This window comes from Felis catus, chromosome A2, assembly GCF_018350175.1.
Source record: "Felis catus isolate Fca126 chromosome A2, F.catus_Fca126_mat1.0, whole genome shotgun sequence".
Lineage (NCBI taxonomy): Eukaryota > Metazoa > Chordata > Mammalia > Carnivora > Felidae > Felis > Felis catus.
In genome coordinates this window covers 63,393,652-63,409,599 of record NC_058369.1, presented here as the reverse complement: position 1 = coordinate 63,409,599, position 15,948 = coordinate 63,393,652, and the positions used below count along the sequence as shown (strand labels likewise).

Sequence of the window (15,948 nt, the reverse complement as noted above, 5' to 3'; positions counted from 1 at the left end):
TCAGACACTTAATGGACTGAGCCACCCAGCAGCCAGCCACAGACTTGGAGAATCTGTTTCAACATATGTAATTGACATTCCAGAATATATACACATTCCTACAAATCAGTGGGGAGATTGATTACCCCATAGAAAATACTCAAAGGATAAGAGCAGAGAGGAGCAAATTAGGAACACCCCATAACACACACGACAGGGTGCTCGGTCTCAGCAGTAGGAAGTACTTAGGAAGATGCAAATTAAACCCCAACAAAATACCATTTTACACCCACCAGTTCGGAAAAAAGTAAAACCTCTGACACCACCAAGTGTCAGTGGGGACACGGATCCACAGGAACTTTAGAAAACAGCCCAACAACATTAACAAAGCAGAAGGTGCACATTCTATGACCCATATATTTCAACAACTATATAATAAGTTGAAGCATATTAATTTATCTTTATTACACTGGTTTGAGCCTATGAAAAGGGTTCGAGCTAGTAGGTAACTACATACATGAATCAAGATGTGTGCCCAAGAATGCTTATGTTATTTTGTGAATGAGAAAAAAGAAACCGGAAGTCATGCAAAAATACAGGAGAATGTATCGTTCAATTGCTGTCCACTGAGCAGTGAAAATAAGTGCACTCAGGGGCTCCTGGGGGGCTCAGTGGGTGGAGTCTGTGACTCTTGATATTAACTCAAGTCATGATCTTCAGGTTGGTGGGTTGGAGCCCCGAGTCGGGCTCTGTGCTGGCAGTGTGGAGACTCCTTAAGATTCTCTCTCTCTCTGTCCCTCTCTCTCTCTGCCCCTCTCTTCTGGTCTCACTCTCTCTCTCTCTCTAAAAGAAAGGGAGGGGCGCCTGGGTGGCTCAGTTGATCAAGCCTCCCACTCTTGATTTCTGCTCAGGTCATGATCTTGAGGTTCGTGGGTTCGAGCCCCACATTGGGCTCCGTGCTGACAGTGTGGCACCAGTTTGGGATTCTCTCTCTCTCTCTCCCTCTCTCTCTCTGTCTCTCAAAAAATAAATAAACATAAAAGAAGTTTTTTAAAAAGTGCACTCATCCATCCATCCATCCATCCATCCATTCATCCATTCATTCATCAGGGAGTGGGTCGAAGTGTCAGGCACTGAGGAACAGCAGTGAACACCCATGGCTGAGTCCCTGCCTGGGAGGATGGAGCAGATGTATGCATACACATACACATCTCAAGAGTGCGGTTCCCCCCGGGGATGCACGTGTGTGGACGACCAGGCCCTGTCCTCACACCCTTCGTCGGCATAGCCCTGGACCGTCTGCAAGCTCGTGCTCATCCGTTATTTTAGCCTTCCACCAACCAGTGAGGTAGGGCATGTTGTGCACAGTCTGTTGCCCGGTCTCCTTGGACTAGTTTTCAAGGGAACCTGAATCAACCTCAGGCCTGTGGATGAAATAAACACTTTCCCATCTTACTTGAACAGAACGTTTTATGAGCGGAGCTTAATGAAACCCATTTTTAAATCCTCAGGCTTACTCGGGCAGTGTGTGGTTTCGGTTACAACTGAAAACCACAAAGAACCAAACGCCCAGGTACAAAAAGCACAATTGCTGATGAATCAAGAAGGAAGGAGGCTCTTACCAGGAAGAAGGTAGTCATGAGACTCATGGAGGAAAACATCATAACAAGTTTAGAATATCAAGGAAGCTGAAGCAAAGCATGTAATTAGTCTGCTGCTCGGTCTTTGGAAACAAAGGGCTTTGCCTAGAGCGTGAAATTCTATTGTGTCTCTTTGGGGCGCGCTTGGATCTCTGGATGTCAGCCTCTCAGAAGAGGGGACTTTCCCAGAAGTATTATGAGGTCCTAGCTGTAAACCCTGCAATAAGAGAGGGTCCAAACAAAGCCTGACTCAAGACCAAATAGCAACCATCCACCCAGTTGGCCTAAATCCATTGCCACCTTGACCTGGGACTTCCAAACCCCTCTCCAACAGAGTCCAAAATTCCCTCTCTAAGAGAGCCTTTGCAAATCTTTATGTTGGCCAATGAGTTAGCTGGGGGCCAAGAGATAGAAATGGATGAGTTCTCTCACTCTCCTACTTTTTTGTTTTTGTTTTTGTTTTTTTTGTTGCTGTTACTTTTTTGGCTTTATATTGAAAAGCAATTGCTTTTTGTTCAACACTCACATACTAAACATTCATGTTGCACCTGTTCAAGGTGTCCAAAACAGACTCAACCAGGGTCTCCTGGATGGCTCAGCTGGTTAAGCATCCGACTGTTGATTTCAGCTCAGGCCATGATCTCACAATTTGTGAGATGGAGCCCCACATTGGGCTCTGCACTGGCAACGCAGAGTCTGCCTGGGATTCTGTCTCTCCCTCTCTCTGTCCCTCCCCAGTTCACGCTCTATCTCTCTCTCTCTCAAAATAAGCAAACATTTTTTTTAAAATTAAAAACAACAAGGGCGCCTGGGTGGCTCAGTCGGTTAAGTGTCTGACTTCAGCTCACGTCATGATCTCATGGCTCATGGATTTGAACCCCGCATTGGACTCTGTGCTGATGCCTGATTCAGATTCTGTGTCTCCCTGTCTCTCTGCCCCTCCCCTGCCCACACTCTGTCTCTATCTCTCTCTCTTTCTCTCTCTCGAAAATAAACAAACATTAAAAAAATAATAATAATAAATAATTTAAAAAAAAACAAAGAAAAAGCAATAGTGATATTGGAAGATATACAAACTAAACCTGGCCAATAAAAATGCAGAAACAAACAAAAAGGAACAACTGTTGGGGTGGGGGTTGGGTACTTGAAATCCATGCATTAAGGTCTCAATGACTAAACTACAGGAGAAAATCACTAGCCTTCTACTTACAAAATTGGAAGAGAATTTGATGGGCAATTTATTATTTTTTTAATATCTTCTTTTTAAGTAATCTCCACATAGCCCCAGCGTGGGACTCAAACTCACAATCCCGAGATCAAAAGTCAAGTGCACCACTCGACTGTGACAGCCCGGTGCCCCAATGGACAATTTAAATAAGGGAAAATACAGATAAAAATGCTCCCTTTGGGGGAACCCCGGGTGGCTCAGATGGTTAAGCATCCAACTTTTGATTTCAGCTCAAGACAGGATCTCACGGTTGCTGGGATCAAGCCCCACGTTGGGCTCTGCGTTGACAGTGCAGAGCCTGTGTGGGATTCTCTCACTCCTTCCCTCTCTCTCTCTGCCCCTCCCCTGCTCACACTCATTCTCTCTCTCAAATAAATAAACTTTAAAATAATAATAATAATAAATATAAAAATATTCCCTTTTACTCTGATGTCTCAAAAGAGAAGATTAAAGAAAATTTAACGTGCCACCAGACCTGTACAAAGTCTGGGCACACAGACCACACACACGCATGCAGTTAGACCAACACAGGCCGGGAAAACACAACCCTGGACACACCGGTTGGTAGCCATGACTTGCACGTCCCTTCTGAAAGAAAGCTGGCCGGCAGGTAGCACAAACCACAGCAATGGGTAGTAGTTGGGGTTCCTTTTGGCTCGGATGTACCACTGTTTGGAACGTATTCTAACATGATTGGGTTGGGGAGGCACCAGCAGGCCCAGCACCAAGGTAATGCTCTGTACGACCTTGATGATGCATCAGAGGTATGTGGCCATGGTCCTCATACCGCTGCAGACAAGGAAGCCCTCCAACAGAATGCCTCATTACAGCAACTCTTGATGACCCAGTGCCCCAGGCAGGGACTTGGAGGTGACCAAACCTTTATCTAGCAAGGGGTAGAGTTCTGCCCAGGGTGGCCGGGCCAGGTGGGGACCGCTGCCCCCTGGGCCCTGGGCAGGTGGCCCCTGCTCTCAGCCTCCCTCATCCGAGAAATGGGAATGAGAAGTCCTACCCTGCAGGGGTGTGGGGAAGACCAAACAGGCCTGGGGTGGGGGACCTGAGGAAGTTACAATGCACAGGGGAGACAGGACACTGGAAGCACACAGGAAAGGGCCAGGGCTGAGAAGACATCCCAGGTCCCCCAAGGGCACCCACAACACTATGTCACCTTTCACCATCAGTCCCTCCTAGCAGCCCTGTGTCCCTCACACAGCCCCTAAGTCTGGGAGAGGTCAAGATGGGTGGCATGCACATGCCTGCTTGCCTCTTCCCCGCCCCCCCCATCCCTAAGGAGTGGTTGTTTTCAAACGGGGGTCCTCGGGTGCACAGGTTAGACTCTGCCAGGAGCTCTTGCTTGGAACCCGCAGGGAGACAGGTGCCTGTGAGCACAGCCTGGGGACAAGCCCCTGCTATCTGGTCCAGGACTGGGACCATGATGTCCCTCCCTTGGGTGAGCACTGATTTAGCCACAGGCAGACGGGGCAGGAAGGGGCCCCAGGTGTGGAGAGAGCAACTGACACAGCTGAGTGGCAAATGCAGAGCTGATCTCGGGGCCCCAGGGTGACAAAATGTATGTCCTCCTCAGTCTCCATGGTCCCCGGGACACAGTCTGGGCCTGTAATACAATCTCACAAAACAAGCCTGAAATCTCCCTTGCCCTTCGTCTCTGGAGTTATTGTTACCAGGAGGTTGGTTTCATTTTATTTTGTTTTAACCTTGCTTGTAACCCAAAACCCAGGCTTATCTGAGCCAAAGTAAATAAAACAGGGAAACTCCAGGATTCCTAACAAGACCCACATCCCGGAGTAGGGAGGGGGCACCTCTCTGGAAAAGAAGATGATTCTGCTTTTGGTTTTTGGTTGTTTGTTGTTGCTTTTGTTTTTGTTTCTTCGTGGAAGCCACATGAATTCGCCATGCTAAATAGAAACTTCCAGAACTAGCCTTTTGAGGATCTTGCCATTTTCCCTTCCCATATGTTGGTAACATTTTCAGCAGAAAGGCAATGTAAACAGGGTTTTTGTTTCCTTTCCACCTTGACAAACAACCACATTGAGAACCGAGAAATCAGATGCCTTGTTTCTGAAACCCAGTTCGTTTTCTACACTTTTGAAAGACTGGATCTTCTGACATTCTTTTTTATTTTTATTTTTGAGTTTATTTATTTATTTTGAAAGAGAAAGAGTGGGGGAGGGGAAGACAGAGACGGAGGGAGAGAATCCCAAGTAGGTTCCACGCTGTCAGCACAGGGCTCGATGTGGGGCTTGAACTCACCAACCGTGAGATCATGACCCGAGATGAAATCAAAAGTCAGATGCCTAAACTACTGAGCTACCCAGGCGCCCCTGGATTTTCTTGCATTCTTCAACTCGGGCCTTGATGCAGGACAGAAGAACATCTACAGTGAGCGAAACTCTAACACACTTTCTGTGCAGAAGGTGTGCCCACTGCCCCTCAGAAGTGGTCTCTGAGCTCCACTCCATCATGTGTGCTGAGACCATGAGGAAGAAAAGGAAGATGAAAGTAAGGAACTGGAAGCATATTAAGATCCATCAAAATGAGGGGCCCCTGAAGGGGTTAGTCAGTTGAGAATCAGACTTTTCAGATCAGGTCTCGATCTCCTGGTCTGTGGGTTTGAGCCCGTGTTGGGCTCTGTGCTGGCAGCTTGGAGCCTGGAGCCTACTTCAGATTCTGTGTCTCCCTCTCTCTGCACCTCCCCCGCTCACACTTTGTCTCTCTCTATCTCTCAAAAAGTGAATAAACGTTAAAAAGTTAAAAAAAAAAAAAAGATCCATCAAAATAAAAGCAAAGGCCCTGTGGCCAGCGTGGTAGGAGCAGGAGAAAGGCAAAGAAACCCACGCGGCCTACACACACGCCTGCACCCCCCCTAAAGATACAAAAAGACATCTGTGTTTCAATATTCAATTTCTGAACCACTTTTCCTGGACCCCTGCTCTGAGTAAGCTGAGACACACTTGAATGACCTTCAGTGACCCCCGGTGACCTTTGGTGAAGCCAGTTTCCCCCGGGGGCCAGGGCCACCTGCTCCCCAGCCCCCCTGCCGGAGACAGACTGCCAGCCAGAGGAAAGAGCGGCCATGGAGGCCGTCCAGGGGTCTTCGCAGGGGGACGTGGATTCCCCTGAGGCTCCCGCGGCCACCCAAGGACGCCCTGCCTCCCTCCCCGCCATCTTGCTCAGCAGTGCCTGCTCTGCAGCTCCAGGGGTGCATGGGTGGAGGCCACCTGCTCCCAGAGGTCTCAGAAGGCACCCCTCAGGGCACTCCGCCAGGCTCCACTTTGAACCAGCAGCCAACGAGGATGCCCTGACCACAGGGATGGCTAAACCACCAGAGCCGCACAGGCGGTCAGTTCCGCTGAGCGCAAGGTTACCAGGGAGCAGGGCTGGCGCCACCAGGACAGCCGTCTGGGAGAGCGAGGCCCCAGGCTGTGTCCCAAACCCGGCTCAAGAGGCCGGGTCCTTCCACAAGAGACCTGAGGACCTGCTGTGGGGCCAGAGTCACTGAGTCGAAAGTTCTGGGGCCCTGACGTGGACGGGCAGTGGACAATGCCAGTGTGGGCTCTCCCTCACTGCCCCACCGCAGGGGATTTCTGTGTGCCCAGGAGCCCACTCTCATCGTTGGTCCAGTCCCCGCACTGATGCCGACCAGACACGCGGAATTCAGGCCGCTGGCCTCGGCTGGGACACAGGCCCCTGGTCGGCAGGTCGGGCAGCTGAGACGGCCCAGAGGCTGCAGCCTTCCAGCCTGGAGGGGAGCCCGTGCAGCTGGTGGTGATTCACTCCATGCTGAGCAGACGGTGGAAACGCGTTCTTAGGGGGACCCGTCCCTTCTCTTTGAATATTTATGTATGTATTTTTGAGGGGGGAGGGGCAGAAAGAGACAGAGAGAGAATCCCAAGCAGGTCTGTGCTGTCAGCGCAGAGCCCAATGCAGGCCTCGAACCGGCAAACTGTGACATAGTGACCTGAGCAGAAATCTCGAGTCAGACAATTAACCGACTGAGCCCCCCAGGTGCCCCCTGGGGGCACCTGGTCTGATGAATTTCCTTTGTTTGACAGACTTCTTCCTTGAGAGAGGGGACAGAGTGTGACACCAGAGGTCACGCCACCCGGGAGCGCTGTGCCATTTAAAAGTCCCAAGCCACCCAAGGCGAGGGTTTGTCTCATCGAACCAACTTGTTAGAGCCCCAGGATGGGCCACATACACACCCTGTGAGGGGCAGAATTGTCTCCTCCCCAGATTCACATGTTCAAGTCTGGACCCCCGGAACCTCAGAATGTGACCTGATTTGGAAACAAGCCCGTTGCAGATTTGGTTACGTTGAGATGAGGTCATGCTGGGCCTCACGCTGGGGTCAGGCCGGCCGTCCCGGGTCAGAAATGACCGTGTCCTCATGAAAAGGAGAAGTCGAAAGTCCCGGAAGCAACCTGTTTCATCTTTTCATGACAATGCAGGGGCACCTGGGGACCCAGTCCTTTAAACGTCAGACTCTTGGTTTCAGCTCAGGTCATGATCTCATGATTTGTGAGATACAGCCCCACGTCAGGCTCTGTGCTGACAGCCTGGAGCCTGCTTGGGATTCTCTCTGCCCCCCTTTCTCTGGCCCTCCCCCTGCTCACACTGTCTTTCCCTCTCTTTCTCTCTCTCTCAAAATACATAGATAAACTTCTTTTAAAAAGCAGGTTTTTTAAATTCTTCTCTATAATAATCTCTTTCTTTTAATATAAAAGGCATGTGTTTTCCCCAACCGACTAAAACTGAGCATCAGAAGAAAACGGAAAAAAGGACACACGTGAGCTGAGACAGATGTGGAGGGAGGGAGGTGCGAAGACACAGGGCGGAGACACTGTCCACAGCCAAGCAGAGAAGGCTCAGAAGTGACCAGCCCTGTTGACTCCTGTTTTCAGACTTGGAGACTTAGAGCTGAGACGGTGTCTGTCTGCAGTCCCGACCCAGCCTGTGGGTTTGCAAAGGCAGCCTGAGCCGACTGGGGCTGGGTCCCAGGATCCACACGGTCCCAGGATCCATATGGTCCCAGGATTGACACGGTCCCAGGGTCCACATGGTCCCAGGATCCACACGGTCCCAGGATAGACACGGTCCCAGGATGGACACAGTCCCAGGATCCACACGGTCCCAGCGCCAGCACTGATGCATCCCAGCTGCCTTGCAGGTGACAGGAGAGGCCCCACTTTTGACTTCTCAGAACACTCAATGCAAGAATATTGGTAAATATTTTCAGCACCAAGATTCCATGCCGGTGACTTTTCTTTAACTTTTTCAATCCACAAAAACCACAAACAGGTCATTATTTCCATAACCCCTTCCACAAACACTTTTCTAAACATCAGTCTGTTCATATAGTTACTATTGGAACTCCTGCACTTTCTTGTTTCCTCTAATATGAAGCTATTCTGCTGCTTTAAGATCTTATTTTTACGGAGCCTCCACACCCAACAGGCTCAAACCCACAACCCCGAAATCAAGAGTCGCATGGTCCACAGACTGGGCCAGCCAGTGCCCCTACCCTGCTATTTTAAAAAATATACACAAGAACTGAAGCATCTTTGGGGTGTTTGGGTGGTTCAATCGGTTGAGCATCTGACTTCGGCTCAGGTCATGATCTCACAGTCCGTGAGTTCGAGCCCCGAGTCGGGCCCTGTGCTGACAGCTCAGAGCCTGGAGCCTGTTTCAGATTCTGTGTCTCCTCCTCTCTCTCTGCCCCTCCCCTGCTCACGCTCTGTCTCTGTCTCTGTCTCTGTCTCTCTGTCTCTCTCTGAAAAATAAATGAACATTAAAAGAAATTTTTTTAAGTAAGTGCAGCATCTTTTCAGGAGCCATCATTTGATCCTTTTTCAAACCTGCCTAGCAGAGGTCAGCTCCTAACCTTTGACCCTCTGGTTCCAATTAACACTCCTACAGACCTTTATGGCAAAGCTGGAAACAAATAGTGGATGTGTTGTAATTATACAAAACCAGCCAGCATCAATCTCGAAGACCTAAACAATTTCCAAAAACAAGAAGGGCTGCTTTACCCCTGGGGCTTGATAACTATAATTTCTTGCAATTTCAGAAAAATATAGAATCACGGCCAGCGTGTTGTTTCCAAAGGGGAACTATTTTTTGACACTAAGTTGGGCTGTTAGCACCTACGTTCATTAGTGGAACGAAAATTCAAAGATGTTACAAAAGCAGGGGCACCCGGCTGGCTCAGTCGGTAGGGTTGTGAGTTCGAGCCCCACATTGGGAGTAGACATCACTTACAGAAGAAAAAAGATCTCCTACAAGGAAAACACACACACATACACACAGAAGCCCTGAGGCTTGCAGTAGTTGAAGCTCAGGTTGAGAATCTGTTCCTCAAATGTTAAAGAGAAGAAGAGTGGTCTCCCAGATGGTGTTTTTAAGGACCAGGCCCCAAGGCATTGGGCCAGGAGGAAGGTTCAGAGCAATGTGGCCTGGGTTGGGGTGGGCTTATCTGGGGCTGTCCCAGGGGAGTGGGGAGGCGTTGGAGTCTGGCTTTGTGCCAGTGGGGAGCCCACCACAGCCACCACAGCCTTGGGGCTTCCCGGGAGCGGGGCCAGGAGACCCCGTAACCCTTGCCTGTGTCTACGAGCATTCTGCCACACGTGTGGCCCTCGAAAGCGAGAATGTGGGGCTTTATGGGTAGCGAGGGCCTGGGGTGTGGGGCCAGCAGGTGGAACCCGGTTCCTGGTCAAATGGTGGCCGGTAGGGTTTCGTGATTTCCGTCAGCCCCCTCCGACCCACAGCTGGGAGCGGACCCCGGGTTTATAGGACCATGATGCCCTCATATTAAAGTGCGCCCCAATCCCCCTGCGCTAGCCATAAGGTTTGCATGCGCTTTTCATCGATGGAGAGAGGAACTAGAAACACAGAGCAGAGAGGAAGAATCTAACCCAGGCAGGAGACCCAGAGAACACTGTTCCAGGATTGAGGGGCGGGGACTGGTGGCGGGGGCGGGGACTGGTGGGGGGGCGGGAACTGGTGGGGGACGGGGCTATTGCCATCCACCTGTGCAGGCTAAAGGGTCAGCCTGTGTCTTAAAAAAACGCGGGAAAACCTCAAAAGGTGCAGAAAGAGGACATCCCAGCAGCAGATGCTTGGCTTTCCTTATTTCTTCTTATTGCTGCTATTAAATTATTAGCATGAGAGGCAACGAAGCAGATTGACTTACAGTTAAAATGAAATGTAAAGGTGTGTGTGTAAATTCATGCGGCAAGGCTCGCGGCCAGTGGCCATTTGCGAGTGTTAGCAAGGTCGATCCGAAGTGGCCCCTGCGGACGCTCCCGGGGCACCGTCAGCTGCTCTGGACGTGCCCAGAGCACTGTCCTCATCCGGCCCAGAATCCGGGAAACTCACTGCAGAGAAATGACCTAGCAGGAGATGCGTCCTCCAAGTCTAAAGATGTCATGTGGAACAGTAAGATCTAGGAGGAAACTTAACGTCCAGCGTAAAGACACGGTTTAAGAATTTATGTGTATCCAACCGACCGCCTAGTTTGCAACAAAACCGTTAAATTCAAAGACCGAAGGGAAACTTTTAAAATGTCGGGCTTCCGTGTTAAGGGATGGCAAAAAGCAAAAAGCTATGACTTTAATTATGTAAAAATATCACATCATGGGAGTGCCTGGGGGGCTCAGTCGGTGAAGCGTCCTATTTCCGCTCAGGTCATGATCTCACGGTTTGTGGGTTCGAGCCCCACGTGGGGCTCTGTGCTGACAGCTCGGAGCCTGGTGCCTGCTTCGGATTCTGTGTCTTCCTCTCTCTCTCTGCTCCTCCCACCGCTCACACTATGTCTCTCTGGCTCTCAAAAATAAAAAAAAAATAAAAAAAATTTTTTTATTAATTTTTTCCCAAGAAGAATGGAAAGTCACCAATCCATGGAGCTAAGCACAAAGATGAAAATAAGGGTACTATTCATCCATTCTACACTATTCTAATTTTCTGTCTCAAGCATCCACAATCAAGCATGTTCTAAAGGAATGATACAATAATAAAATATCATGAAAGGAAGGGTTTTTTTTTTTCTTTAAAGAAAATACAGAAGCAGCGTGAGGTGATAGCTCACTGCACTTTGGGTCTGCATCACCTCACAAAGAGCGCCTGCTGCGAATTTACTCTGCAAACGGTTGGAGGCCGCCTGCCCCCTGGGGTCGGGGGCTTAGCCCACAGTTTCACCGATCCCCCCCACCCCATTGGCAGAGGCAGGAAGCCCTGTGCACAAACCACTCGCGGGCTATGGCTGGGGGCCAGGACGCAGCTTGGAAATAGGTCAGTTTGGAGCCACTGGCACAAGGCTGGACTATTTCCAGTGCAGTGGGCACGGAGGGCTGGGAACACGTTCCCTGCCTGGGGCCGCTGCTCCCCAATGCGCAAGCAGAAGCTGAGCCATCCTGGGCCCTCCCCTATCCTCCGTCTCCAAGGCCACCTCCTTCCAGCACCTGAGACCTCCCAGCACCACCATCATCGCCCACGTAAGAAAACGATTCCTGGGGCGCCTGGGTGGCTCAGTCAGTTGAGTGTCTGACTTCGGCTCAGGTCATGATCTCAACAGCCTGTGAGTTCGAGCCCCCCGGGTCGGACTCTGTGCTGACAGCTCAGAGCCTGGAGCCTGCTTCGGATTCTGTGTCTCCCTCTCTCTTCTCCTCCCCCCCCGCCCCGCCCTTATGCTCTGTCTCCCTCTCTCTTTCTCTCAAGAAATAAATGAACATTAAAAAAAAAAAAAAAGAAAACATTCCTGCTCCTATATCGGGCACATATGTGGGCACACGGTGGGCACTAACTCACTTCATCCTTGCATTCAGTCTCTTCTTACAGGGAGGAGAACCAGGTCGGGAAATGTGCCTACTCAAGTGAACAAGGAAGTGGCAGAGCAGAGTTAGGAACCTAGGAGAGCGGGCTCCCCATTCTCCACACCACACCCCACGCTCCCTGCACCCTGTGATGTTGCCATTACAAGCAGTGCCGTGCCGAATAGCCTGCCACTAGTGTCATTTCCCACTTGTGCAGGGATATCTGTGGGGTTTATCCCCAGAAACAGGCTCACGAAATATGTGCTTGTATATTTCACTGCTTTTTCTCTGTCCGAGCTGTCAGCACATCTCCCGACGCGGGGCTCGAACCCACGAACCAGGAGATCATGACCTGAGCCGAAGTCAGATGCTTCACCGACTGAACCCTCCAGGCACCCCCTGAGCTACAGCAACTTGAGGGCAGGACACAATTTGTCTGGCACATCCAGCATCTAGCATCTAACGGAGATGCAATAAATATTGTAGTCCTTTCTTCCTTTACTCTTGCAACCAATATTTATCAAACACCTATTGCGGGCAGATACCGTCTGGGTGCTAGAGAACACGTTGGCGAACAAATCAGAAAAAGTTCCCTGCTCACACAGATCTGAGATACTGAGGCAGGCTCCAGAGCAAGCTGACAAGTCAGTAAATCCGTGGCATGTTGTGAGGTGATAACTACACGAGGCAAAGAAGGGCAGCGTGCAGGACCACACTTCAGTGAGTCGACATCAAATGAATGAGTGAGTGAAGAATGTCTATCTGAATGTCACCGTGACTAGGTATAAACTGACATTACAGGCTAGACTATCCTGGAAACGGCCTCCCTGAGCCGACAAAGAGCCTGAGAAACTAACTTCCACCTGTGACATTTCTTCCGCAGGAAAATGGGCTCCGTTCCTCAAAACCTCTATGTCAGTAAAATTCGACTTTTGACTTACAAAGTCAATATGATTATATTATATAATGATATACATGATATAATGATGTCATTATAATATGATGTTCATGAACTGAAAAACACTAAGGCACTAACAATCAGTTAAGAGCAGAAGCCTCCTTGTTAGCTCCTGATCTTAAAACTTGTCAGGGGTGCCTGGGTGGCTCAGTCGGTTGAATGTCTGACCTCGGTTCAGGTCACGATCTCACGGTTTGTGAGTTCGAGCCCCGCATCGGGCTTTGTGCTGACAGTGCAGAGCCTGCTTGGGATTCTCTCTCTCTCTCTCTCTCTCTCTCTCTCTCTCTGCCTCTCCCCCAACTTATTATTCTCAGAGTGAATACATAAACTTAAAAACATAAATAACTTGTGCAATCAAATTTCCAACTGAAGTCGTTAAATCCTGAAGGTCTTTGCATGAGAAAGAACGCATCTTTTTCGACATTTACCCTATTTTGAGAAAGAAGGAATATTCCGGATATGAGAAGTCAGCAAAATGAAATTCAATGTCAGTTACTGAATGGCTTCAAACAGAACAATGCGTCAGCAGGGATACCCCGTGTGCTCAGTGTGGACCTTAGAATCGGAAACCCTGTGACGGCCGATCTACGTCTGCTGAAAACGACACTGAGACGCTGTTCATTTCAATCTGGCAGCGTTACAAATAAAGGCGAGGTCATCATCCTAATAAGCCGGTGATTTCTGCTCCGTTAAACCGCACACTTACAGGCTATTTGTGTAACACTAACACAAGCCTGGTTTGAGCAATTCCAATCTACTCAGGCGCCTTGCGATGTTCCCAAGAGATGAGAATTAGGCTCAAGGTGTGATATCGAATTGCCCCAAGTGGACGTGTCAGGCCCGCTCTGGCGACAGACACCGCTGCCTCCCGCCGTGGGGTCGCATCCGTAACATACTATGCATGCCTTGTCCCCTCAACCAGGGGGATGTGCAGTTTCATTTTTAGAGCTGATGCCCTGAAACACTGATTACAGTTCAAATTACATCTTTATATTTTGGGGGGGGGGGGGCGGTTCTAAGCTAGCCCTTTTCACACCAGATGGGCGCAGCCTGGATCTCATCCCCCCCTGGATTTCATGCCGGTTGTGACCGTTCAGCTATTTTGGCCCTGAGGGCAGGTTCTGACTTCCAGAGACCCAGCCCCCCTCCCACACTTCCCTGCAGAGCGGGGCAGGCCCGCCAGGCCCGCCAGGCCCCCCACCCCGGACCCTCCGTCCTCACACCGCACTCTTCCCTTCCCCGGGACCCTTGGGAAGCGTGCCCCGCACGCACTCACCGGGTGCCTGAGTCTGCAAAGCCAGTTCTTCCAGATCAGGGCTCCGAACTGGCGCCCAGCCGGCCCCATGCCCGCTCACGGTCAGGAAGCCAGCCGGAGCCCAGGCTTATATCTGTGGGGCTGGGGGAAGGCTGGGCAGCATTAGTCAATCCCAACAAAAGTGAGGCAAGACAGATTACTAGTGGCTGCACACGGCAGGCATCAAATGTCCCTCTTGTTCTGCGTCTGTTGAGAAATCTTGCCTTTTCACGGGCGGCCCTGCATTCTGGGAGGGTTGGGTTACCGGAGGCGGCCCCCGGGGCCCTTTCCCGCGCACGGTTTCCAAGAGCGCACACCACTGATGACAGCGGGCGGGAGGCAGTGCTGGAGGTGACGCGGCCCCCCAGTCCTGATGTGAATTCAGTAGAATGAGTCCTCCCCTCCCCTGGCACCAGCTATCACAGAACTAGCCAGGACATTTTTGGAGGTCCCTTGGCAGAGAATCCGGGGGAAAGAGATGGAGAGCAGTACTGGTGTTCCCCAGGGGACAGTAGAGGGGTGGTTAAGTTCAAGGTCGGCTGTGCCCCTGTGCGTCCTCCTCCGTGACCCCTCACTTCGCCCTTTTCTCCCAAGGGGCCCATGCTTCCTACAGCAGGCAGAGCAGGGGTCTGATCAGCCTCCCCCAACCCCAGGGCCTGTACATAAACCCTGGGTGGCGCGGAAATGATGAGGGAACCTTAGGCAAGCAGAGGGAAAGCACAAGCCAGCACCCCCACCCCCCAGGGGGGATGTGTGTGACATTCCTCAGGCACTCTGGCTGCCCAAGAACAAAGGAAAAGAAAGAAAACAGTTAACTGATAAGAGACCACAGTCCTGCAGTCTCCATCAGTTTGCAAATATCTTAGTAAATTACAAGAAAAATTACAAAATTACAAAAAATTACAAAAAGTTACAAGAAAAAGGCAATCTTACCCATAGCTTCAGCCACGGAAACCTACAAACTCATTCCCGGAACCCCAGCATCACCCTCCCCTCCGTAGTGATGTGGGGAACACAGGCAGAAGGAAATGGCAGGTAACATTAAATGCCCTCATAACCTGCAGCCCATTGACAGATACTCGAGGCAAGTACAGAGCAGCACGTTTGTCCAGAAACCACTGCCCAAGTCATGTTGCCTTCCTAGAGGGAAAACAGCCATAGCTAGACAGTGGGGTGGGGGTGGGGGGCCTCCAGGATCCCCTGGGTCCTCTCTAGCACATCAAAGTCCTTCTGGAGGCCTCCCTTTGCCTTTCCCTCCCTCAACTCCACAGTATAGAACCAGTCTCTCCTCCCAAGCCCAGCACAGCTCTCTCTGCCCTCGGGTCCTGTCCCCGTGCTTTAATAAAATCACCTTTTTGCACCAAAGACATCTCAAGACCGTCAGCTCTCAACCCCACCATCACCCCAAAACCTCAAACAGTGAGACAACAAAGGCCAGCCCCTCCCCCGTCTGTCCTTCATCACCGCTGCCCCGTGAAGGGGGCCCTTGGCAAAGCGCCTCTCTGGCAGCCTCGAGGAGCAGGAGGCAGGAATCAGCAAGTCTGCGGGTCCCCCCGGGCCCCGGGCTGACTCTTGCACACCTTGTCTTTCTAACGGGCATGCGGGATTCAGCTGGCCTGCGCTTGCCCCATCGTCCCCAAGCCCAGGCTCCCGGTTCCTGTTGCCCCCGTTGTGGTCACAGGGGTGAGAGGCAAGCCGACTCTTGTGGTCCTCCGTTTCATAAAGCAATTTTCACAAGCTGAGAACGCTCCATCAGTGGCTTTTGCAACAGGAAACAGGGGTGCAGGCTTCAGCAAAGGGATTGACTCAATTATCCCAGAAGCCTATTTTTTTAAAAGAACATCATTTTATTTTTTTATGTTTTTTTTTATTTTTTGAGAAAGCGCACGCACGAGTGGGGGAGGGGCAGAAAGAGAGGGAGACAGAGGATCCCAGGCAGGTTCTGTGCTGATAGCAGAGACCCCGACATGGGGCTCAAACCTATGAATCATGAGATCATGACCTAGCCGACGTCTGACGCC

At 50.8% G+C, this 15,948-nt stretch overlaps 1 protein-coding gene across 1 annotated transcript in view; it reads right to left on the bottom strand.

Annotated features, from left to right (window-relative positions):
- ABCA13 (ATP binding cassette subfamily A member 13) overlaps positions 1–15,318 on the bottom strand; it is a 396,806-nt gene extending 381,488 nt beyond the window's left edge. Inside the window, exon 1 of the mRNA XM_045052108.1 lies at positions 13,910–15,318. Within this exon, the coding sequence (XP_044908043.1) occupies positions 13,910–13,978 (69 nt within the window). The 5' untranslated portion in view covers positions 13,979–15,318. The remainder of the gene's footprint in view (positions 1–13,909) is intronic.
- Between the last annotated feature and the right edge of the window lie 630 nt (positions 15,319–15,948).